Below are 27,086 nucleotides of genomic sequence, written 5' to 3' on the forward strand. Positions count from 1 at the left end.
TATAAGAGGATATTGTTTTGCATAATGAAGAAAGAACAGAGAATGCATGTATTATGCAAGATGAATCAATTATTGGAAACAGTGACGTTTTTTCGGGGAAAGATAACATTATGTGGGAAAAAATTGTGTGCCTTATGATATGATGAGTAATTAAATTGTGAGTGTTTTAGTGCATCCTATTTGAATTTTAAATCAATTGTGAACGGGATAAGTGTTTGAACAGGAAGGAATCTGTTTGTTTACAGGTATAACCTACACCGTCCCTTCTGGCATACTTGGGTAACTCTCCCTATGGTAGGAATAGCTGGAGGAATTACCAGTGGCTAAGATTAATTAAAGCTTTTCACCCATCACTTTTTTCTTTACTTCTGTTCGACACCTTAAGTGTCACAGTTACGCCCAGACATAGGTCCTGTACTCACTGTGCCACTGAAATCAAGCAGCACCTGGCTGAAGAGCCTCAACTCGGGTGAAACTGTTCTTGGGTTGCTGTGTTCCGGTTCAGAGAGGGCCTTGCTTGGCAGTTCGTGCTATATTATTCCAACTATAGCAGGGCTAATGCCGATTTGCATATGGCTAGGAGGGTTTTATTCAATATGGCGTTCCTTCCATCACTTTTTTATTTTATTTTCTTCAGTATTTCACTTCAGGTAATTGTATAATTATGAAACTGTGATGTGGGCACAGAGGGGCAAGTTTGCGGATGTGCTTCATTGTGACCAAATGTACTTTTATCTCCTCAATAGGTGTGGGAAAATCATGTCTTCTACTCCAGTTCACAGACAAGAGGTTCCAGCCTGTGCACGACCTCACTATCGGTAGGCCCCTAGGGAAGACCCATGGTTGAATGATAAAGAACTTACAATTCTGTAATATTATCTCTCATGATACCTCAACCCTGATTTTATTACATTGCTCAGAGCTTCTAGGTAAAGGGCTAGCAAGTGGGAAGTCTGGGAAATAGAAGTATGTCTGTGCTACAGTTTTTAAATGAAAGTGAGTGCAGCAAGTCAGAATTGAAGCACACTAGCAGAGCTTTGTGTGTGTCCCAGTACTAATAATATGGCTGTAAGAATGATGGTTGAAGTGTTTTGGCAAAGCTGTGTATGGTGCCCATTACTGAAATACATGATTGTGCTTCAGGTCACAACTTAGATTAAATATCAGAGCTTTACACGCATGGGTCCAAGTACAGAAACGGTAGAGGTTACGCTGCCTTCAAGAGTTAGTGTGGAACATCTGTGAGTGGGTCTCAGTACACAATTACAAGACATCATGAAGTTTAGGACCGAGGTGCATTGAATGAGCTGTTGTAGGGAGCCGATGGAGCAGTAATAAGAATACTGCAGTGCTGGAGGGACTTAACATCTTGTTCTTCTATATGTGTCCCTCTGTCTGTGAGTCCAGCCTTCCTTCACTGCATTGGTCTGTGTTAAAAGCACTTTGCTGATCTGGTTTCATGTTTCTTGTAGATGTGCGTATTCCATCTGAGACTTCTGGAAGGTTTGAAAATGTTTTCCTGCTCTGTAATGCTCCTTCAGACTGACTAAAATTAAGCTGTCAAAATAGTGAGACTCTTAGAGAAGTTCGATGCCTGGAAATGCACCAGAAACACTTGGCAATCCTGTTGACACCCCGCAAATGTTTCTCACCTTTACTATGATGCGAACGAACAAACACGTTCCAACGTATTTTCGCTGTCTTTCTAATATCAAAGTACTTTTACATCTGATATTTCCTCTCATTTATTCTCCCTGCATCAATACGAATATTTGTTCTCTTGTTAAACCACACACCGGCACCAACTGAAAGTAATATTTGATCATTCTGTTCACCTGTTCCACCAAACCATGAAGATGTCATAACCTATTGCTTGATTACATGCACCTGCCTTCTATAATAGAAAATATCGTGAGCAAGCAACTGTTCTCCATTATTTGTAATCAGTTGTTTGGTAATACACTTAATCCTAAACACCTGGTCAGAAAAGTTTATCACATCCCTAGGAGTCGCTTTAAACAATCTTCATCCCTAATCCACGAAAAAGACAGAACAACTACTACTCCCACCGTGTCAAAACGCCCATCAAATCCACCACCTTTTTCTCTTCAAACATTTACCTCTCTTGACAAATGCTAAACACTTCCATGTAGACAAATATGAACAAAACCCACTCTAGCCTACCAGTAACATCAGTTCTCTTTCTTATACTTGAGGCTCTTACCAAAATGCTGAGCATGAAGTTTTGTAATGCATAGTTCCACACTGTAATTAGCCAAACACCAACACATCCCAAAATCTCCCCAAATGTTTATTAAGTTACTGGTAACACCTTCCACCTACACATGTTCAGCTTCCTACAAGTCCAAGTGTTCCAAATACATATTGCACTACTCCTTTCTTGTTCAAGGAAGATTCCCCCCCCCCCCCCAATACTACAGTAATCCACATGTTTGTATCAACATCTTGTGCCTCAGCATTCATGCATTCTGCAGTCTTCGGTATATATTGTCTCTTGCCCAGAATATAAACTACACTGAAAATGAGTTGGGATAAACCTGCTAAGCTACTGGCAGTGCAACGCATGACCTTCAGATCTTTGACAATCAGTAAATTAACCAAATGTTTATGGCCTTATCTAGTTAAAGACAGCATCCCCTCCACACACGAGTAATTATAAACCCTTGAAATACCCTACAGTATGCCATTGTCCATTTCAGTATCTGCAAACCTTTCTCATGCATCCTTTATTGCTCGCAAGGCAAAAGCTATAGCTAAAAACGTTAGTATCCCCAAACCTTGTTCACTACACCAAATGCAACAAAATTATTTTACCGAGGTGTGTTCAGTATGCCTTGCTCCAAGTCTCAAAGTCGCTCTGACAACTCTCCATCTAACTCTGAGTCAAACTTGTCTGCAAACTGTAGGATATGTTTAACATAATAATCAATAAGACATAAGAACGACCGTATATCATCCCTGTCTTTCAGTATCCAAGCTTCAGCAGCTGCCGTCCGCAAGCTTCCTTCTGGTTTAATGCCCCCTCCTGAGTTAATATGCTCCAGTGACATTACAATCCATGCCTTAATCTGGCTATTATCTTTACCAATGACCAACACCTCAAGCACCCCTCCGACCCTATTCCTATCACATCAGGCCTCCGGATGATGTAGACCTTTGTGTCTTCTCATGCTTGGTTCCTGAAAATGAAGTGCTCATACAAGCACCAGTGGGCTGGTAATGCACTGCAAACATTTTTGATCATCTGTACATTGGCAGTCCTTTCACATTTAGCTGTAGAATGAATGAAGCACCTGTATTCTCTAGGTAAATGATTATACATTTGCAGAGCATCGACAGAAGCTCATTGCAATAATTGTAGTTGTATCATATAGAAGATCCGTGAATAGTTGGAGATATATGGCAAGAAGTTCTCATCACAATCAGTCCTTGGTAGCACACCAACAGAATAAAATAAAATATGATTAGCACCGTTATGAAGGGAACATTCTGCTCTACTCCACATATAAAGATTTATACACATTACAGCACCAGGCTCGCATTGGTTAATCTTAAGATCTCACTTTGTCTTTCCCTTTGCAGGAGTCGAGTTTGGTGCTCGAATGATAACCATTGAGGGAAAAGCCATCAAGCTACAGATCTGGGACACGGTGAGAAGGGAAAATAAGATTATCCTTGCGAGCCCACTCTTACCTCAGCATGTAACCCTCCTCACCCCCTCATTCCTGTTGTCTCAACATTGTTATTCTGCACACAAAACCTGATCACAACCACCCTTGCTGAACCAGAAAAGATCCCAACTATGCCAACGCCCTTTGACACTCTGGAAGACTTGCCATTTTATGGTACCTTCCCCTCACCCAATTTGATGACAGCATGTGTTCCTCCACCTTTCAGGGTGTCTTTGAAAGTGACCACTGAAAAAGAGTTCCCATAGACAAGCTGATCTCCCTATGTGATGTGAATAAAGCATTTAAAACATCAAGGATTATAACATTAAGTATTAATTAGAAAACAAAAGCTATTTTGTTCTTTGCCTTAACTGAATAAAATAACTTCAATATTACTTGGATGGTAACATATGCCTTGCCTTTAACTAACCAATATCTTTATTCACGTTGTCTTGTGGGCTCTAATGGGTGTGGTCCATCCATAAGTTTAGTGTACCACATACAGACCTGTCATAGGCACCTTAGATTGCTAACCCTACCCTTTTTATACATGTGACACTGAGTGAGCAGTATTGCAGCACAAGGAATAAGGAAGTAGAAAGAGGTCATGTGGCACAGTATAAACGTGGCTAGGTAACATACAAAAAGGCTAATGACACAAGAAAAGAGGAAATATTACACACAAAAAGGGGGCTCAAGAGACACTAACGCATCATAAAGGGTAGCAGATTCATCTAGGGAAGGTGAGGCATCAGAATAGTGAGGAGCAGGCTAGAATAAAGAGAGTAAGTCTTCACCAAGGGGTAAAAGATATTACTAGAAAAATCAGTATAGTTATACAAGGCAAGTTAGGCTGCACAAAGTGAGGTTGTGGTGCCCTTAATCGTACTTGACTGAGCACATAAAGGGGTAGCAACAGCACACCAATGAGGTAGGGTAGCACAAAGGCAATACATTACTTGGGGGAGGGGGAGAGACCCAAAGATAGGGTAAAGAAAGTATTGGGTCGTGGTAGAACTAAATGATTTGAGCTATAGTACATAGCATGGTGAAAGATTGCAGAAAACTGGCTGGCCATGCAAAGGTGGCAGAAATAAGGCTGTAAATGTAGGATGGCAAAACAAAAGGAAGTGCGAGATGGAGAAATTACATAGGTAAGGTGGAGAGAGATGGGACAGTGTTGGGGAGATGGAAATTGCACCAAGGAGTAGAGAAGGGAATGGCAGAAGGAGTAAATACTACGCATGTGAGTGAAGGAAGAAGAGACAAACTGCATAGTGGAATGACCAAGAGTATAGTTAGAGTTTATAAGACTAGTTTTAATTCCTGCAGGAGCAAGCAGGCCTTCCTTAGTTCAAAGGACGTTCAGCAATCTGGTTAGGGTCCGTGCTGGTAATGAGAGCACACTATGTCATCGCTTGAACCCAGTTATATTAATGTGCAGGTATAGAATCTTTTTTCTCCAAATTGGACATGTAGTCTTAAAAACCATTCTAAAGAAAGAAAAAAAATCTCTTCCATATCACCTCCTAGTTCCTTCCTCACCCTGTTCCTCACTCTTTAGCAAGCTTTTTAATCCTTGCAGCATGCTCTTTTATTATGAATTATTTTATCTCTTTCCCAGAGAATTCCAGAATGTGGCCAAGGGCTCTGAATTGGCCATCATTAATTGTAGCATATGAACTTTTCTGACCATGTATCTCTCTTCCTGCAGGTGTTTACTGCTATGATGATGCTCCAGTTGAGCAACACATTAATGGTTTGTCTGAATATATGGTGGTATGAGAGTGATTTTGTTTGTATTAATTTATTTTTGCTTCCTTTCGTTCACTTTTGTATGAATTAGGCTGGGCAAGAATCCTTCCGCTCAATCACCCGATCCTATTACAGGGGAGCAGCTGGAGCTCTACTAGTGTATGACATCACACGGTAAATATTTAGTTCTCCCTTACCTCGTTCTCCTCCTACTCTCATTTCTTGTTTCCTCCACTCCTTTTCTGTTTCTTCACTACCTCATTTATTACATAGTAAGTGCTTATTATAGGTTGATGTTAATATTTCGAATATAATCAGAGATTCTTTTTCTAATATTCATGGTGCTTTCACAGTCCTTTCACTTTTTAGGCCCTGATCACAACTTTTCAGTCACAAACTCCCCTTTGTACCCGAAAAAGGATTGCAAGTTGGGCTTAAATTGCACCTGATGCATGAATTTTCACCAGTGATGTGGCAAAATTGTGCAGATTTGTTGTACTCTGTGGACTGGGTGAATTCATGTTTAATTTGCATATTCTACCCCATTCTGAAATGTCTGCGTAAGAATCAGGTCCAAGTTACACATCTACTAATTGTTGCACCCTGCTATAGCAATAATTAGCGTGTTCACGATTTGAAACTGATATCCTGTTTAGTTGTAATCGAACCCTTCATATGTTCCACTCAGTTTCCTAGCTATTCTGTCACCCCACAAACTAAGGGATCAAATTGAAGTGAGTGTTTTGCATGCTTGTGTTTGCATCACATACTCTGTCCGTTTCTTGCTCTTTTAGACGCGAGACCTTCAACCATCTAACATCATGGCTTGAGGATGCCCGTCAGCATTCCAGCTCCAACATGGTCATCATGCTAATTGGTAACAAGAGGTGAGCATGTTTATATAATGACGGTGGGGAGATGCAGTGATGTGTTATTCTGTGGCCAGTTGCAGAGTGACCTTCTGAGACGGTCACAGCCCTTTAAATTGGACTGTAGAGAGTATTGGCTATATTTACATTGTTGGGCATGCAGAGAAGTGTCACAAACAGCATAGTTTTTATGATAGAAGTTGCAGTCTTTCAATGTGAAGAATATAGGCAAGTGTCTCTGTCCACCTATAAGGTGTGTAAGGGTGTAATTTCACTCAAATACGGAACGTGACGACTGTCACAATAAGCTATATTTGGCATCAGGAAAGTATCTCAGTTCACAAACATAATGTATACTAGTCTCTCAAACCACCAACATGCCATGTACAAATGATTGGTAAAAGCTTTGATCTTGCATCATATTGTCATTTAGCCTAAACCATATACTGGTAATAGGGAAGAGTGCCCTAATCCAGCATCATGGGCAATGGGGAAGACTCAGACCTCTCATGTAGTCTGGACAAGGGTCTCTGTCCACCAACATGGAGCACACAAACCTTTATTGTGGAGCATATGAATGACGTTTTAATTAAGCGAAGTACAGCTTCAAGGGTTACAGTACATCAACATGGATAATACATGAGTGTGCCCCAATTTTCCTACATAGGGTACATTAGAGCAGGTAGCATTCCACAATGATGAAATTTCCAGACTAGTCTCCCAGTTGCTCATCATGGGGTATATGGGCAAGTGTCTTACAGCACTAAGGTGGGGCATATGTTCTAGTGTCCCGTTAAGTATTGAGTAGCTTGTCCATAACCAGCATTCAGGATTTTATAGTGGAATATCCCAAACCGCTTAATGTATTCTTCTGAAAGGGGCATTTAGGCAATTGCTCCAGTCTGCCAACATGAGGCATGTACTTGGGTTAATATCCACAACGTGGTCTTTCCTTACCTCTGCATGGAACTTATGCCAAATGCCACAGTTCATTCACCTTGATGGTGACTGCATTGGAAGAGTGTCCCTTTCTACAAGACTGAACTGTAGGGACAATAGTTCTGCTTACCTCATGCATTTGTGGAGCAGTCTGGACCCACCAACATCAGGTTTTAATGCATGTTTTTCAAACTATTGTAAGTACATGTACAGGTGTCCTGATCCACCAGCAGGAAGTGTATGGAAAAGTATCTCGGATCTACCAAAATAAGGCTTATAGATATTATCCCATTACCTCTAAATAAGTGTCCTGGTCTGCCAACATTGGGCGCACAAACAAGTGTCCTGTTGAGCTAAAGAATGCAATAGACTCAATATTGTCATCCACTTGTAGAGGGGCTGGTTGTTCAGCAGTAAGAAAAGTTGAGAGTAAACAGTAAAAATCACATTATGAAATAATATAAAATTATAGAGACTATAATGCAAAAATTTAGAAACTGCTACTTGGAGCGAATAGAATATTCATGGCGGACAAAACCAGTACTCATTTTGATTGTTGCTTCCAAGTATTGTACAGTTTGGAGGCATGTTTTGCGAGAAGTATTGTTTTCATTTGTTTTTTTTATTGTGTTTAGATTCAAATATTCTCCACAAAAAGAGTTGCCCATCCGAGATGGTCAATTTCTGTGCAAGGTTGTTTTGAGGTCTCCAAAAACATGGTCTTATGCATGATGGAGGCCAGTTTAAAGATCCTGTTCACATCTATGGGGGCCATTTCAGCTATTAAAAAAAAAAAAATTGGTCTTGTGTAATAGTACTTCCTTTTGCCCTTGGTCAGCCTGGCTACCTTAATACTAATAGTTTCTCTCATTCATAGAGACAAAGAAGATTTCATTATAAAGATTCCTTTGTCATACAGTCTTGCAACTACAGTAAATCATTAGTGCCCTAAAATGTCACATCAAAATATGGCATAGGATTTACGACACATGAGTACAACTACTGCGTTTGGAGACGGGGATAATAATGCTGCTCTTGGGGGTTGTGGAGATAGACATGTTTTATCATGTCCTGAGAATTTGGCAAGGTTCACGGATTCTGGTGACAAGATGTGTGTGTCTGCAAGAAATAACTGGTTCATAATGTGTTAGTGAATTTTAGAATGGTCTTGCTGAAGACAAATTTAAATCACAAACGAGGACACAAAAAAACTGCTAGTATTTAATAATGATTATATAATATAGACATGGACTGCTTGAAAAGGCAGATAGTATTGACTTGGTTGTGTCTGAGAAATTGGCGCAGGTGGGTGCTCACTTAAGTATTGGTACACAATGTTCCGTTATCTGATTGCATTACACACATCTGTGCTGGTTGTCTGTTGTTAAGCATGTTCGGGGTGCATGGCATTGCTTGACTGCATGGGATAGTACCTTATCAATATCAAAAGAGTTGTGTAGGAAAGTGGATGTAAGAATGTTATTGGGCGAGTTTGATTCATTTAATAGAATCCTTCGCTCAGTTCTGTGTGGTTGTAGCACAGAGCAATTAGGGTTTCTCAAAGGAACAAGTGTAAAACATCTGAAGTCCCAAAACAGCAAATTAATAAAAGAACACAATCTATTGAGGGGAATCGGAAATATGAACTTTCAAAGGTAAATACATTATTTAAAAGTGCAGTCAATAGTTGCAAGCAGTTTAGCATTTAGTAGCCTACTGACTAGAACAGAAACTTCTCTTCACTTGGACAAGCCTCAGCGGACCGAGGGCCAGTTATAAGAACCACTCAGGTCCAGGTAGACTGTTAACAGCCGGATCCAGCAGTCTTAGAGTCCTCAGTGCACTTTTCTTCTTTACCATGGTCCAGCCATGAAATAGTCCTGATGCTGGGGATATTGAATGATGAGGCTGCTGAAGGGATGCAGTGAGTGTTGCTAGTTTCACCCTGGTATGTCAGGGATCGTCTTTGGCTTTAGGACTTGACCTTCCACGTTGCAGCAGGGGAATCTAGTGCAGGTCCAGTCACCACTGGTCAGCTTGTCTCCCTGTTACAGCAGTCTCAGTGGTTGCTTGGAGATACGTAAAACTTTACTTTTTTGAAGCAAGGTTCACTTCGACTTTGGGCACGGGTCCCACTAGACACTTAAGCATCCAGCAGCAGGCAGGCATTCCTGGGCAACTGGACTCTCGAGTAGTGCAGGGTTCCCTAGTCGTTTGGTGTTCCTCAAGCTTAAGTAGCCCTTGGAGTCACTCCTTCCATCGTGGTGCATTTCACAAGTGGGGACAGCAGGCACAGTTATCTTTGTGGGTCCTTTCGGTGCAAGAGGTGCAGCCCAGTGCAGTTTTTTTGGTGAAGCCTCTATGTACTCACTCTAGGCAACAGCAGGACAGTCTTTGCTCTGTCATCTTTCCAGTACATTAGTGATCTGAAGACTGTGGGTCTGGGGTGCCACTTCATAGCATCTTGTTTCTGGTAGGGCATGACTCACTAGCCAGTCGGGCAATAAGGCTGACAGCCACAAGGCAACCCTTCCTACATGACATCAGTCCCTATGATTTTGGCCATGAAACAATGCTAGGATACCCTGCTCTACCCAGATCCAAGATGGTGCAGGCCTTCTTCTGTATGGAGCCCCTGGCATATCCCTGGGGGCTGTCCAGCACAATGAGCCACTTCTCCTTGAAAATCAGTCCTGTAACTGGTCCCCTCCACCTCTCCCTCTGGAGAAGGTATCAGACAGTCTGCCTATACAGAGAAGTGGGCAGGGCTAAGGTGTGATTACTATTTGCTTCACTGCAGTGGTAAAATGTTTGAAGCTGATTTCTGTGGCCACTACCCCATAGTCATCCTACTGGAGGAGGTCACACCTCTTCCCACCAGCAGTTGTCTTTGATCCCTCCTGGGAGAACTTCATACTTCCTAGCAGAGCGGAGCTGCTGCAAATGGACATGAAAGACTACCAGCGGCGTGGGCAACAAAGTGGTGTCTTTCTTTTTATTTTTTTGTTTAAAAACACACATTTTGGCATTGATCAGTGTCATCAATTTAGGTGTTTTCTTTACATTGAATAAAAAAACAATAGTAGTCAGGCATGGTTTTATACTTGAGCTGTTCCCGTCTGATTAGTTCTCTTTGGGCTGAGTCCTTTTATTATTCTTCATATCATAGGTACCCTCCATTGTTCTGATTTCCTCTTCGAGTGTCACAGCCATAGGGTATATCTGCTCCAAACATATTCCCCTGTAGACTGCCAATGCCTGCCAGATTTCACAGTTTTGACTTTCTAAAGTCCTATTCATATTAAAAGTTACCTTAAATCTGATAGAGCATCAGTCAGGTTTAATGTATCAATGAATTTGATACCTTTAAGTAATATCTTTGGCGGTCCCAAATAGAAGGTAGTGCAGTGGCAAGTGAAGCTCCTTGTTAGTCAATGGGTTTACCAGCCTTTCTACAGTGACATTTGCAATTTCCTGTTTTCGCTGTCAGGGCATGTATAAACACAAAAGGAAAATGGCCTTCTTTTTAATATCTAACACTCTTCCTGGTGGGCTATAAATGCCTTTCTTAGGGGTGGTCTATTAATGTTGAAAAGGAAGATTTTGACCTGGCAAAAGGATACATTTTGCCATGTTGATTTTGAAGTTTTAATGCTGTCCAATTAGGCTGATGCGGCAAGCTTAAAGTTTCACCTTTGTCACTGTAGTGGTAGCACAATCAAGTGCTGCAGTCCATTAGTGGCATTTAACATACTAGCTCAGGCTACCTTTTGCACCATTACCTAGGGACTTACAGGTAAGCTAAATAAACCAATCATGTATTAGCTAATTGTACACATACATTGGGCGTCAGAACATATGCACTGGGACCTAGACAGCAGGGCCCACTGGACCACAGAGTTGAAAAACCATCAGCATCAGGGCAAAAACATGTGGGCTGATCATGCGAAAAGAGGTCCTTTCCTACAGATTGTTAAGTGACAGAACTGCACAAAAACTAATAAAAGTTGTGTAAAAATGGCCACACTGAGATGTCATGAATTCCAGCATGTCTTGGCAATCCAACAAGACATACATACTTTCATCTAGGTTCAGAAATATTCCAGAAATGTCTTATCTTTTATGGTCAGGTAGGTACCCAACATACCAAAATATCCTTGCCCCAGTGGGATTCTCTGGGCCACAGTCCGGAACTTACTGCTTTCTTTGACCCAGCCAGGCTCTCCATGCTTCTTTTCTTGCAATCCCAGAAAGGTTCCTATTTGCCCTGTGCAGAATCTCCTCTACTCAGTCGGATAATATATTCCTCAGTGTCCTGATGCTCACCTCAGTATATTGTAGCCCTCGCCATCAAGTAGAATTCCAAGGCTAAGTTAGTGACTACAAGGCACCACAATATGAGGGATCTATTTATCAGAAATGTGAGGTCTTATTTCCCACTGTTGAGTTTTTTAAGTGATTTATTTCAAAGTACCCATGATTCTTCTTCATGAATCTTTATTCTCTCTGCACCTCTATTATGATTTATGCTCTGACTCCTTACTTTGTATTTCATACACAATCCTCACTTTGCTTCATAGTGATTTGGAATCCAGACGGGATGTTAAGAAAGAAGAGGGAGAAGCTTTTGCTCGTGAGCATGGTCTTATCTTCATGGAAACCTCAGCAAAGACAGCAGCCAACGTTGAGGAGGTGAAGTGAAAATAGAGGATGAAGAGTGTTAAAGCTGCTCATGCGAAATGAGATCAAGTTTGCAATTCTCTGTGGATTCTGTTAAGCACAGTTTATTTATTGTCAGTAACACATTTGATTTTCTTCTTTTGTTCTCTTCAGGCTTTCATCAACACAGCCAAACAGATCTACAAGAACATCCAGCAAGGCCTGTTTGATGTCAACAATGAGGTGCAATTTGAGGGATGATGTTTTTTATGTGAAGGGGCAGTGAGTTTTAGATTGTAATTACAGAAGCTATGGTTTGGGACAAAGTAAATATGGTGAGGCAAGTTAGGAGGCAATTTCAGCTGATGGGCTATCAACAAGTTCTGCGTTAAAAAAACAAAAAACAAAAAAAAAATGCCATTCCTCTTAAAGACTTAGGATATAAATGGCACACAAAAAACATCTTTTATTCGTTCCAGATATGCTTAAAGGATGATGTTAGGGTTCCCCATAGGGGCACAGTCTCTGTCTCCATTTTCAGTGGTTACTTCATCTCCTCTGATAACACTCACAGAACACGCCACACATCCTCAGTGTTGGAAAATGGGTTATTGGTAAGGGCAGGTAAGTACCTACACTTAGCAATAGGCCACTAACCTCCACTTAGGTCCAGTTAGGTCCAGTTAGGTCTCAGTAAATTAAACCCAGCTCACCCCTTGGTAGCTTGGCAACGAGCGACAAGGCTTAACTTAGGAGACAGAGTGTAAAGCATTCAAATATCACAAAACAGTAATTAAATAAAACACAGGAAACAGTTTAAAAATCCAAAACCAATTTATAAAAATAGATTATATTTTTATCTTTAAAATGACCCAAACACGAATAAAATCGGATAAGGGGAACCGGAGATATGATTTTTTAAAGAATTATTGTTTTCTAGCGCCTAGAAACAAAAAGCGCCAATCTGGTTGCACCTCGACCGGGGCGAAGTCAAAGTTTAAGGCCGACTGCGATGGAGCCCGGCTCGTCTACAGCCCGCGGGAGGCCTCAGTCAAAAGTTTACCTTCGGACTTAGTCATTTTTCTGAAGATTTTCTTCAGCCGGACGAACCTGCCAGTCCATTCCGACCTCCTGGAACTCTTCCTCAGATACGCGTTGCGGGAACCCTCGGTGGAGATTTTTTACTTCGGACTTCGTCGTTTTTTTGAGGTGAAAATCCTTCGACCGGGGCAAACCTGGATCTTGATCCGAAGTCCTTGGAGCCCTCCTCAGATACGCCGGCTGGGAGGTCCCGGTCAACTTCCTACGTTCGGACTTAGTCTCTTTATTTGGAGATTTTCTTCACCGGAACAAACCTGCAAGTCAGGCCGGGTCGCGGTTGAGGCAAGCCAGCTAGAGTTGCCACGGCGGGTCGCTCCCTCTATGGAGCTTTTTTTCAAAAGTTCTCCAAACATCTGGATCTTCTTCCAGATGTTCCTTTAAGGTTCTTTTGGTGACCACAGCTCACTCCAAGGTTCCAGAAGCTCTGATGCTCCTTGGGGGGTGTGGACTACAACTCCCAGAATGCACCTGGTGCAAACTCTTTTTGGCCACTGGACAGTGGTCAGCTGGTTGGTTTCTTCAGGAGTTGGTGCAGGGGACTCTGGTTAGCAATTTTTCACCTGTAGCAAACAGGGAGTCCCTCCTTGAAACAGTTGAAGCCAAGCAATGTCCTTCTTGTGGTGAAGCCCAAGTGTGCAGCTGGTGCAGTCCTTCAGAGTGCAGGGTCCAAGTGCAGGCCGGGGGTCCAGCAGGGCAGTCCTTCTTCTGTAGTTCTTCCTGGTAGGGATCTGGTAGGGAACTGAGGTGTGGGTGCAGGTCTGCCAGTTTTATCCCTGCTCCTGGGTGAAAAACAGGGGGGTCCTGGTTCTCCAATCAGGGGCAGGGTCCTTCCCCCTGTGATGACCACTTCCTGGGAAGTGTGGCTAAAATCAATCCCAGGGAGCAACATTCCTCAAAAATCCATCATGGCTGAAAGTGATTTTTGGAGGTCACATCTGGCTGAGTCCACCCACTGGTGTGGCTAAAAATCCTAAACACACCCCTCTCCTGCCCTCTCCTAATCTAATCAAGGGGGCACCTAATTGTCTGGGTTTGCAGAATGTGGGGATGTTGCTGGGTTGCTCCAAATGTCCTTCTCTGCCTTTGAAGACCAGTTTGGCAGCCCTCCCCCTTCCTGCCTCACCATCTGCTGAGGGGAGATCTCCTCCCACAGGCACATCTCTTTGTGTGAAGCCAGGCCACTTCAGACCTCATCAAGGCAGCCTGGCCAGGCTGCCAGAAGCGGGCCAATCAAAGCACAGCAGCAAAAACACTGCAGGGCTGAAGTTGGCAACTTTTCAGGTAAAGTTTAAAACTCTTTACCTGAACAAGTTATATTGAATCCAACAACTGGAAGTTGTGGGATTTATTATAACAATTAATTTGATACCAAACTTCAGGTATCTGTTACTTAAGGGGACTTTTAAAATGAAAATAAAGTCTCCCCATTCTAGCCTATGGAGGCCATTCACTACAATGAGGGAAAAACAAATTTGGCTGTTTTACCTCACCAGGGCTTATAAAACTATTTTTATAAGGTCCCTGCTTATAGTTACATGGCACCCAGCCCTAGGGGCACATAGGGCACACCTTAGGGGTGACTTATATGTAGAAATAAGGTAGTTTAAGACTTTGGAACTACTTTTAATTCCAAAGTCGAATTTGCATATAACTTTAATTTAAAAGCAGCTAGCAAGGCAGGCTTGCTTTTAAAATGACAATGGGCACCTCAGCAGTGCACCTATGGGTGCACTACCTATGCTGGGGTCCCTAAACCTCCATGCCCTACCATATACTAGGGACTTATAGGTAGGTTGACTTAGCCAATTATAATTAGCCTAATTTGCATACTGATTTTACACAGAGCACAGGCCCTGGGACTGGTTAGCAGTACCCAGGGCACCATCAGAGTCAGGAAAACACCAGCAAAAAGTGGAAAATGGAGGCAAATCGTTAGGGGGCCTCTGCAATCAGCCCTGTTCTCTCACACTCAGACATAGCTAGACTCATGTAGGTTGCTTTACACCATCTCCTTGCCCTGACAGAGTTTTAATGACTTACAGGTGTTTCTGTTTTTGACCCTTTGGAAGGGGAAGGTAAAATATTTGAGGAATATTTTCCTTCACCCTAGGGCAGTGGTCTTCAAACTTTTTAATGCTGCACCCCCCCCCCCACACCCCCCCCAGTTGAAAAATAAAAATCATTGGGGCCCCCCTCAGAATTTTTCAAAATTATTTTAGAAAGATGGCAATGTTTAAATATGTCTAAACCTATTTAAACATTGAAGCTAAGTACTGTTACCTTTTTAAAACTGCAATAACATGCTTCTGCTTAAAACAAAGGCATGTTATCTGTATAATATTTTTTTGGGCCAGAGTTTGGCGCCCACCCTGGGATCACTTGAGGCCCCCCTACGGGGGCCCGCCCCCCCAGTTTGAATACCTCTGCCCTAGGGTCATCAAGTGTACATCTTTACTAATTACTTCATGGTTATCCTACCTCAGCATGAACACCATGCATCTACATGGGATGGGGAGGATGAGATGAGTTTATGTGCACTCAGGCATAAAGTTGGTTATAATATCAAGCTCAACTAGATGACGCTCACAGGTATGAAACATAGAGAGCCCAGACCTACAATATAGCTGATAGGCTCAACAGCAGTTTCCATACGATCACACTTGTGGTGATAGATAAATAATCTCTGAACTCCTGTAGGATATGTTATACTTCTTGGCATTCTCATGCACACAACGCGTGACTAGAGTTATGTGACTGACGAAGTGGTGCCCTCACAGGAAAACAATCTTTTCTGATGGATACAACTACCTGTGGATTCCTCACCTAATGAATACTCCCATGGCGCCAGCATTCGACGGAAATCTTCTTCCTAGTCTCTGCACGTCGACGAGGACGTCACTCTAGCCCACGCGACGCCGTCTGACGTCATACAGGCAATAATAGGTCCTCGCCGACGTCAGTTCCCTTTTTCCGTGCATTCGAAACGGTTATCTTCGAGGGAGCTACTGTTGCTTTCGAAGTTACAGTGTGTTTTTCTGCGTGATTTTTATCTGAGAGTTACTATGTCTCAGAGGAAGTCTGGTTTCAAGCCCTGTCGGGAGTGTGGGGGCAAGATGTCCGTTACGGACTCGCACTCGGACTGTTTATGGTGCTTAAGCTCCGACCACGACGTCGCAACATGTGATTCATGCCAACACATGAATCCCAAGGCCCTAAAAGAGCGAGAGGCTAAACTCTTCATAGCGAAGTCGAAGAGGAAGGAGAAGAAGCATCATAGGAAGTCCTCCTCGCCGAAGACTCATCGGCGCCATCGAGATTCCCGGCACCGTAGGGATTCACGGCGCCATTCCAGCCAGAGGTCTCGATCGAGGTCGCCTTCGGCTCGGCGTCTTAAGACTTGGGAGGTCAGTCCCACAATCACTCCACATCCATCGACTCCGTTGCCTTCTCCGGCTTCGCCGACTTCGCCTGGGCAGACATCTTCAGTGATTGAAGTGCCGCAGCCTCAGGTGTTCTCTCCGGCGTTGCAGATGTCGAGGCTGGCGTCGGGGTCGCCTTCGATCCAGGCACCCCAGTATCCGGCTTTTCCTGCCCCTGGAGCCGATAATACCGCATTTTTGAATGCGATGTATACCATCTTTCAGCAGATGGCTCCAGGAGGTGCTCCAACTGGTCCTTCGGGGCCGTTGGCTTTCACCTTGGGTGCTCCGGCGCCGCTACGGTCAGCACCCTTCGTGCCCTTTCTCCCCTTAGGGAATGTGGGCTCGGCGCCGGTGTCGACCCCGGTGTCCGCTCCGGTGGCCCCAGAGGTTTCGGTCCAGTCGACTTCGGGGTTTCAACCAGTGACTCCGACAGGACCATCGGAGGCTCCGAGACGCGCCTCTCTGCATCCGGCTCCTACCTCGGCGTCGAAGCTGCCTGTGGCGCCGGACATGGCGTCGGATGGATCCGGCGATCGACGCCGTTCCTCGAATTCGGCGGATGCCATGTCGACGCCGCGTATTGAAGAGAGGCTACATTCTAGGAGGCGTGCTCTCCGTCTCTTAGAGGAGCAGGAATACCAACGGGTCTTGGAGGAAGGAGAGATAGAGGATTCTGGCGAGGGTCTTCATGGACTGGATACAGCTAGTGGGCTGGATACTTCCCCTGAGTGGGACTTGTCATCTCCAGGGGAGTATACTGAGGAGGCAGTCACTTTTCACGCTGTGGTAAGAAAGGCAGCTAACTTTCTTGAATTGCTTTTGCCGGTAGCGGAGGCGAAGCAGAATTTGTTGACTGAGATCCTGCATCCGGCCTCTACTGCAGCGGAGCCTCTTTTACCATTCAATGAGGCTTTGCTTGATCCGGTGTTGGATGTGTGGAAGAAGCCGGTATCTTCCTCGGCTGTTCATAGGGCTGTGGCCAGGAGGTATCGGGCTGCACCATCTGACCCTGGCTTTCTGTCCAGACACCCTACGCCGGAGAGCTTGGTGGTCCAGGCCTCCTGTTCTTCTAGATCTGCGCCTGGTTCTTTTGCGACGGTGCCGGGGGATAAAGACTCCAAGAAGTTGGACTCACAGTCCAAGAAAATATTCTCATCCTGCAGCATGGCGTTGAAGTCCACCAACGCGTCATGTATCTTGGGGAGGTACATCTATGCTCTTATGGACGAAATAACATCTTCACATACGGAGCTTCCCCAAGGGCTTTTGAATATCGTCTCCGATGCCCAGGCTGCTGCAACCCAGGTTATCCAATCTGGGTTGGATACGACTGACTCAGTGGCTAGGGCGATGGGCACGGCTGTGGTTGCGAGGAGACAGGCTTGGCTTCGCAACTCAGGGTTCTCTGCGGACATGCAGTCGACCCTGTTGGACCTCCCGTTTGATGGGGACAAACTGTTTGGGGCCAAGGCGGATTCGGCCCTGGAGAGGTTCAAAGAAAGCAGGGCCACAGCCAAATCATTAGGACTACAAGCCCCTTCTTCTACCTCCTCCAGATTTTTTAGGAGGTTTCGTGGATTTGGACGTGGCTCTTCCTCCTCTTCCTTTCGGGGGAAATTCCAGCAACCCGCCTCTTCTCACCCCTATAGATCATTTAGAGGGAGAGGTAGGGCCCGCACCAGAGGAGCCTCTCAGCAGCACTCTGCCTCTTCCTCGTCCTCTGGAGGGTTGCAGCAGGTAAAGCAGCCTTAGGCTTCCACCATTTCCCACTCACTCCTCTCCTGTAGGGGGAAGATTACGGCATTTTCTCCACAAGTGGAAGACTATTACAACGGACACTTGGGTTATCAGTATTGTGGAGAAAGGCTACACCCTTCCCTTTCGGGAGTTTCCGCCCCCCCCTCCCGCCCCGCCCATCTTATTGTTCAGAAGAACACCTCCTGTTGCTAGAACAGGAGGTTCAAGTCCTCCTTTTCGGTGGAGTTGGTTCCAGAGCAGGAAAGGGGTCGAGGTTGTTACTCAAGGTACTTCCTGATTCCCAAGAAAGATGGTCGGTTGAGACCGATCCTAGATCTGAGGATCTTGAATTGGTTCCTCAATCAGGAAAAGTTCAAGATGCTGACCCTAGCACAGGTGCTTTTGGCGTTGAACAAAGAAGATTGGATCGTGTCTGTCGACTTGCAGGATGCTTATTTTCATATCCCGATACTCAAGTCGCACAGGAAGTATCTCCGGTTTGTGGTAGGGTCGCAGCACTATCAGTTTGCGGTCCTCCCGTTTGGTCTTACTTCAGCACCTCGAGTCTTCACGAAGGTGATGTCAGTGGTTGCGGCAGAGCTCAGAAGGGAGGGGATAGCAGTATTCCCTTACTTGGACGACTGGTTGATCAAAGCCAAGTCCCCGGAGCTTGTGTCGTATCATCTGCAATCAACAACCCAGTTGTTGTTCGACCTAGGCTTTTCGGTGAACGTGCCCAAATCTCACCTGGAGCCCTCTCAGCGCCTCCTGTTCATAGGGGCAGTACTGGATACAACATTGAATCGAGCCTTTCCTCCGCCTCAGCGGGTTCAAGATATTCAGGAATTGGTTCCAATGTTTCGAAATGGAGCGGTAGTTCCAGTCCTCAAGGTCCTTCGTCTGCTCGGTCTGTTTGCCTCCTGCATACTGTTGGTCACGCATGCTCGCTGGCACATGAGGGCTCTTCAGTGGTGCCTCCGAAGGCAGTGGTCTCAACACAAGGGAGATCTAGAAGGTGCGGTCAAGATCTCCAGAGATGCTGCTGTGGACTTGAAGTGGTGGATTGCGAGCAACAATCTTTCGCAAGGAAAGCCGTTCGCGCAGTCGCCACCAGTGGCCACGGTCATAACGGATGCTTCCACTCTAGGGTGGGGAGCTCATCTGGGGGATCTGGAGATCAAAGGACTTTGGTCTCCAGAGGAACAGATGTTTCATATCAATCTGTTAGAGTTACGGGCTGTACGTCTGGCTCTCAAGGCCTTCCTCCCTTCCCTTCGTGGTCAGTCAGTACAGGTCCTGACGGACAATACTACCACGCTGTGGTACATAAACAAACAGGGAGGAGTAGGGTCGTACCTTCTCTGCAGAGAAGCTCTTCGACTATGGTCCTGGACAAAGGACCATCAGATTTGCTTGGTAGCAAATCATTTGGCCGGGGTCTTGAATGTACGTGCGGACAGTCTCAGTCGCCAATTCTCGGCCGACCACGAGTGACGTCTCCATCCAGATCAAGTCCGTTTAATCTTCCAGATGTGGGGGTTTCCTCGGATAGATCTGTTTGCCACTTGGGAGAACGCGCATTGTCCGTTATTCTGCAGCCTCCAGTATCCGGTGCAGGGAGCATTGGGGGACGCGTTTCTGATAACCTGGTGCGACCAGTTGCTTTACGCGTTTCCCCCCACACCCTTGATTCCTCGAGTGTTAAGGAAGATTCGCCAAGACCGGGCCCAAGTCATCTTAATAGCTCCGGATTGGCCAAGGAGGGTGTGGTACTCCGACCTTCTCCATATCTCGCTGTGCCCTCCGCTCCGTCTCCCTCTCAGGGCAGACCTCCTCTCGCAGTCGCAGGGGCAGGTTTTACACCCCAACCTCCAGAGTCTACACCTACATGCCTGGAGATTGAACGGGCAACCTGAGTTCCTTCTCTCTCCCGCCTGATGTAGTGGATGTTATATTAGCGGCCAGGCGACACTCCACTAAATCTGTCTACGCTAATAGGTGGTCTAAATTTGTTATGTGTTGAGAGAGACAGATTGATCCCTTACATGCTCATCTGTCAGATGTTTTGTCTTTTGCTCTGTCTCTAGCGCAGAAAGGTTGTGCAGTGGCTACCATTAAAGGTTATTTGTCTGCCCTGTCAGCCTTCATTTGTCTTCCAGATCAACCATCGTTATTTAAATCCCCTATTGTTCTCAGATTCTTGAAAGGTCTTCTAAATAAATATCCTCCAAAACCATTTGTTATGCCTCAATGGGATTTGTCCTTGGTCCTCACTTTCCTTATGGGGTCCCCTTTTGAGCCTATGCATTCTTGCCCCTTAAGGTATTTGGTTATTAAAACAGTCTTCCTGGTGGCTATAACATCTGCAAGGAGAGTGAGTGAGTTGCAAGCCTTATCGGTAAAACCCCCTTATACAACTTTTTATGGGGATAAGGTGGTGTTGAGGACCAAGGCTGCTTTCCTCCCGAAGGTTGTTTCACCCTTCCATTTGGCCCAGACAATTACTTTGTCCACGTTCTATCCTCCGCCTCATCCTTCAAAGGAGGAAGAGAGACTACATTGATTGGACCCAAAGAGGGCGTTAAGCTTCTACATTGATAGAACGAAGGACTTCAGGCTGGAGGATCAGCTGTTCATCGGATACGTGGGCAAGAGGAGAGGAAAGGCAGTCCACAAGAGAACACTCTCCAGGTGGGTTGTTCTTTGCATTAAAATCTGTTACTCTTTGGCAAAGAAGGATCCTCCTGATGGCATTAGAGCTCATTCCACCAGAGCTAAGTCGGCCACTACGGCCTTGGCCAGGGGTGTTCCTGTGGTCGACATCTGCAAGGCCGCAACTTGGTCGTCCCTTCACACTTTTGCGAAACATTACTGTTTGGACTCTGAGGTCAGAAGGGACGGCCATTTTGCACGGTCAGTGCTGCAGGATTTCTTGGTTTGACCATTTCGGCACCCACCACCGGGAGTTGTACTGCTTTGGGACTCTATTCATTAGGTGAGGAATCCACAGGTAGTTGTATCCATCAGAAGAACGAGTTACTTACCTTCGGTAACGACTTTTCTGGTGGATACATTAGCTACCTGTGGATTCCTCACGGTCCCACCCGCCTCCCCGTTGCCTTTCTGGTCTTACCAAGTAATCCTTGAGTGCGCTCCTCTTGGTCTTCAGGGTTGCAATAGATGTTGTATATATGGATACTTGTATATAATTATATGTGTATATATATATGTATATATCTTTGTGTATGTACATGATTTGCATATATTTGGTAGTTAAAAAAAAAAAAAAAAAAGAGTTATGTTAAATCTACAGCCATTTTATTGCAATGTTGTGTATTTTACAATGTTATGGGATGTTGCCTTGCTCTTTCATTGCATTGGGTTGTTCTCATGCACGTAAAAAATGTTGGTACTGACGTCGGCACGTCGGCGAGGACCTATTATTGCCTGTATGACGTCAGACGGCGTCGCGTGGGCTAGAGTGACGTCCTCGTCGACGTGCAGAGACTAGGAAGAAGATTTCCGTCGAATGCTGGCGCCATGGGAGTATTCATTAGGTGAGGAATCCACAGGTAGCTAATGTATCCACCAGAAAAGTCGGTACCGAAGGTAAGTAAGTCGTTCATTTGCACAATCATACTTTCCAAAAGTCAGCAACATCTTACACCTCAACCACGTCCTCATGCTCACAATATGGCACTTAAGCCACTTAGTTGACACAACATATTTATCCCACTGAGCCAACGGGAACTGCCACCACCGAACGGTGATTTGAACACACCAACCTTCACTTACCAAACTTGGGACCAGATGGTGGAAGGCATGCTTCTCCGCCAAGGCGATGGAGTTAATTACTTCATCACCATGGTGGAGGTATCTCCCGCCAGGTTTAGAAATGACAGCCTAACAGGTAGTAATTCAGGATTTTCTGTTTGAGGGAAAAAAAAAAGTTTTCATTGCCTTTTACAGCCAGAGTTTTCATGGTGGTGACTGGCATTGGAAACTGACCTCTCATTCTTCCCATCTAAATTAGGTGGGCGGAAATAGAGGTTTGCCTCTGACAACCCTTACTCAACAGGACTGTCCAAGGGGTTTAATCACTGCAGAGACGGAGAAGTCTCTGCTGTGATTATACCAAAGGAACACCCTTATCTTATTTCAGTGGGCTGACCATATGTTGGCTGTAAGCATACTCCATCATCATTGCAACGGAGTATGCTTACAGCCAACCTATACATCAGGCACACATTGGCAACAGAGTAACAGGATTATGGTTGGTAAGAATTCCTAAAAATCATGTAGAAGTGGCACCCAGGTTTTGACAGCATACAATTGCATAAGTGCACTTTACTGGTAACAAACTTGCTCGCATAGTAAGATCCTTGTAGCCAGTGGGGGTGGAGGAAGTACTTTTCTTCTCATCTCAAAGTAGTCAACGTAATTTAAATCCTGGTTGCAGAGCGATGCGGTCTCCTGTGTCAGGGATGCATCACATAGCAGAAGTGTTGCAAGATCCTGGCGTGGAGATGAGTCGCACAGCTGCGACTGTGGGAGGGCTGCAATGGCGATGTGAGGTCCTTGTGTGGCGATGCGGAGTCGTGAGAGGTAATGTGGTTCCGCTGGGACCACAGATGGGCTCTCAGAGCACCTTTAGGCCCACTTCCAAGGGACCAGGTCTAGGATGGCACCATTTGGGAGGGCATAACTCAGTTTGCAGAGTCCAGGTGCTGACTTCAAGGTTGTTGGAGTCCATTCTGTCCCTGAGACTCTGATCAGAATGCCAGCCAACTAGGCCTTGGAGTCATTCTGGTGGTTCAGGGGGCCACGATGCAGGTCCAGTCCTCACTCAAGCAGGAGGGATAGCAGGACAGCACTAGACAGCAGAGTGGCAGTCCTTGCAGTAAAGCAGCACAGCAGGTCTTCTTCTGAGACTTCCACAGCTCCAGATGTGTCCTGAAGAGTTGGGTCTGAGGTTTCAATATTTATACGTGGTGCCCATTTTGAAGTAGGAGAAGGTTCTGGAGGTTTCCACCCTCAAAAGTGTATGTAGTTTCCTGCCTCCCTGCTCTGGCACCAGATTGTCCGGGATCACAATAGACCAGTGTCAAATCCTTTGTGATGTACATGTGTGGTTGGTGACGGCTCCTCCCCCTCTTCTAGTCCAAGATGGCCCAGCCTGCCAACACCTATGACCCTTTATCTGACTGTCCGAGAGCAAGTCCCAAAGATCAACTGCCAGCAACACGTAGTCATGTTACCCAGAGACAGACTGTGGACACCAAATGGTTAGGACAAGAAAATTCAAACTCCAATTTGCTAAAAATTGCATTTTCAGAATTGCAACTTCTGTGTTGTGGACGGTTTGCTATCAATAAAAGAAAACAGATGGATTTGGTCGGCAGGGACTGTCAAGAAGGGACTGAACCAGCAGGTGGAATAGTTTATGTTGGCTACCCTTTAAATTGGTTCTTAAGACTTGATTGTCTGGTCTTTGTCAGTGGTCCACATGTTACATTATTTTTGCATGGTTGCCCCTTGACTATGGTTTATTCATGGTTGCAGATTGGTTGACCTTGTACTACATCTATGTGCACTGAGACAGAGGCGTGCTTACCTTCTTAAATTATAGCCTCATAGTTGTGCTATTTAGACAGATACAAATTCTGTTTTGGCCTGAGTAGGGATAGGGACCTTTTTTTTATTTTTTTTATTTGACTTCAATTTACAGTTTTTCTTTTGCGTAGTCATATTGTCCTAATTGTAAGTTTTATGGCAGTTTTGTATGCCAGGTATTTTTATGCTATGCTTTAAATTATTTTGTTGTTATTGCATTATATGTGTTTCAATAGAACCCCCCCCACCCTTTTCAAAGAAGGCTGGCACGCCTAGAGGTGGGATCATCTGATCGTTGTTGCCTGCGTGGTTTCTGAATACAAGTGTTACTTTGCCCTTCATTTATGTTCTCTTGGATTCCGGGGATTGTTGGTGCACATTCGTAGTGTGTGCTCGAAAAGGACAACACTGTTTTTGGGCCTCATTACGTGACGGTGGATCACATGATCTTGATTACGAGATTTTACGGCTGAACGCACACATGCAATCAGTGTCCTGCAGATTGTTGCTGTGTTATACAGTGCTGATGCCAGGACTGACGCAGCTTCTTGAGTGAGTGATCTTAGTTTCAGTCCAACAAAAATGATATCAGCTAAAATAGAAAAATAGAGGCGTAGAAGGCAAAATGTCTGATTGAAGACCACCCCAAGGTTGATAGGTCTAACGTGTACCTTGTAAAAGTCTTTAGTGAAAGTGATCACCACAGTAATTCACAATCCTTTTTTTCCTTTAAAGAAAAGCGAGGCAATAGACTTCTGGGATAGAAAAAAATGGCACCTTCCTTTTAGCAGGATGGTAGCACCCAGAACCCCTTCTTGCTCTGCAATGACTGTTAGATCTGCTTTATTTTTTGGACTCATTTAAACAGGAACCTTAAACTTTGGACTGTAGTCATTTTTACTTTTGGTGACAGGAAAATCTTTACAAATGTGGTGAGTGATGTGAAGTGTTTGGCAGCAAGATCTCCTCTCTCATGCAACATGAAGATTGCAACTAAAGTTCCTGATACTCAGTGATGTCTGCTTATCAGACATGAACGCTGCGCAGGGCATTGTTAGACTAGAATTCACCTTCACAGCTGGCACAGAGGCCAGGAATTGCAAAGAATCTAAAGCCCCTGGTGTCCTGAAAACCTGGGAAATTGGCTTCTTCCTCCATTTTGTCAGCCCCTCAGTTCAGTACAGAATCTTGGCCTCTAGTTGATGAGTAGACATGCCACATGCTTTTTTCTTCAATTAAAGTTCCATCTTTTCCTTCCCTGGCTCCTCTTCAATCTTCTCCAGAAGACCCTACTTTGACTGTTATGCTTGAGACCTCTTCTAGGAGAGCTCCTTCACTAAAACTGATGAAGGTTTTTTTTTTTTTCTGAATATTTACCACTCCTAAAATTAAGATGCCTTATTTTTTACATTCTGCACCATCGATCCCCTTCAAACCCAATATTACCTTTGGTCCCAAGCCTTTATTAACCTGCATTGGTTCTCACTTCAGCTTCTACTGGACACATACTCAACATGCTACTAAACACCTTCTTAAAATTCAGGCCTCCAGAATAAGACTTTTAAATGGATTCCATTTTTTACATCTGCAGCAAGAAAAAGATGATGTTGACAGTCCGTTAGGATGTTAAGAGCTGGCAACTTGATTCCCCTTGGCGGAATGTGTGGCATTTCTATCACGTCCGTTCAGGTAGTAAGCATGAATGCTCATTTCCAATGTTATGACATAGCCATTTGGAAATCGCTCTGGAGGTACATTGGAGGCCCTTAAAGGGGTACAGAGGAGGATTTCCAGGACATTTTAAATAAAGGCTTCTTAATCTCCCATTGAGTATTTAGTCCTATAGTCCTCCACCCCGAGATGCACGTGGTTATGGCCAAGAGCTAGCCCTGAAACAATCTCTAAAGGCATTATTGTGCAACAAACAATATTGAACCTTCATTTTTCTAATTCAGTTGTTGATTTAGTAAAGAAAGACTACCAATAAAGTGCCTAAACCATACATGGCAAACACAACGGAAACAGCCTTAGTTAACCGCATTGTTCAACAAGATGAAGACAAGCGTGCATCTCTAGCATCAGGAATGACCTCCGGACAGATGTATATAAATCCCTTCATTCCTCTCTCCTGTTGCCCTCTCTGTTATGGCAAAATATCTCATATGATCTGTCAGAGTGGCAAAAGAGTACAAAAGACATATGGGCGCTGAATATTGTTAAAAAAGTGCTGTGCACTGAGATTTAGGTTGCCTTCTCTGATTATTCCACCAGGAGTTTTGTCCTAAAACAAGATTGACTGAAATAACCCATTGACCTACTGTGCCAATGGCAGGCCATAGAATGGGTCCTGATTTTCCAGAAAAGAAAAACTATTTCTGGCTCGGAAAGAAAGGACTAAAGTAAGATCTCAGTTGTTTTCAATCTGCAAAGTGGTATGAAAAAAACTTGGGCAGACAGTCCACCAAGGGGATAGGATGTGTGCCATCAATGCACAGGAAACATAATTCTGCATTCCAAATGTGCTCAATTGTCAGAAATTCTCTCAGCTTTCTTGTGAAGGGAATCACTTCAAGTACAAAGTTTTTTTCCCATTGCCTAGTAAACTCCTAATGCTTGGCAGTGGTGACAGTGTATTGTAGTAGGTTAGTAAAGAGTAACCTTGTCTACCCATAAATGGAAGAGTAGTTAATACAAGCCTTTTCCTTGCAGGAAGGGGTACTGGCGTTTCAAAGATGAGTGGGACCAGTAGTCAGGGAAACTGGGAGGACAAGTTTATTCTAATACTGACCGCGCTGCAGTCTTTCCAAAGAAAGTGTCAACTGAAAAACCTCGTGCAAGGCATTCCTTTCCATGAGGTTATGCACGCTCTGGCTATCATTACAGATGCTTTTCAATTCAAGGTGATGAGTCCACATGCATGCCCACAAGCTCTCGGGCTTCTGCTCACAGAAGGAAGCCTGTTACCTTATCAGTCGACCAAAGGTCGAAGCAGCGCACCTAGGTCTGAAGTCCTTCCTTCCTACAATGAAAAGAAATTCCTTTTTGTTAAAACAGAACAACAGTGTACTGCCTTGTTCTTGGAAGCACAAACCGTCTTGAAATGGTTGATGGCCAACATCTGCACATCACCAAAAGCATCTCCTAGAGGCTGAAGCTCAAAAGCAGGTAATTTCAAGAAACTTGCAAATGGGTGGTAAACGATGAAGTGCAAAAACAGCAGGGTATTGGAAGGAATTCTTGAATTATTCCCAGCCATTGGCGATTGCTGAGGGCCACATTCCAGACCATAGTTTTTGCCC

General features: G+C 44.5%; 1 protein-coding gene across 1 annotated transcript in view; it reads left to right on the forward strand.

Annotated features, from left to right (window-relative positions):
* The window catches only part of RAB2B (RAB2B, member RAS oncogene family), a 60,610-nt gene that overhangs the window by 24,640 nt on the left and 8,884 nt on the right, over positions 1-27,086 (forward strand). Inside the window, exons 2-7 of the mRNA XM_069238268.1 lie at positions 747-818; positions 3,604-3,671; positions 5,539-5,621; positions 6,242-6,334; positions 11,836-11,947; positions 12,089-12,157. Coding sequence (XP_069094369.1) covers positions 747-818; positions 3,604-3,671; positions 5,539-5,621; positions 6,242-6,334; positions 11,836-11,947; positions 12,089-12,157 — 497 coding nt within the window. The remainder of the gene's footprint in view (positions 1-746; positions 819-3,603; positions 3,672-5,538; positions 5,622-6,241; positions 6,335-11,835; positions 11,948-12,088; positions 12,158-27,086) is intronic.

Source organism: Pleurodeles waltl, chromosome 6 (genome assembly GCF_031143425.1).
Source record: "Pleurodeles waltl isolate 20211129_DDA chromosome 6, aPleWal1.hap1.20221129, whole genome shotgun sequence".
Lineage (NCBI taxonomy): Eukaryota > Metazoa > Chordata > Amphibia > Caudata > Salamandridae > Pleurodeles > Pleurodeles waltl.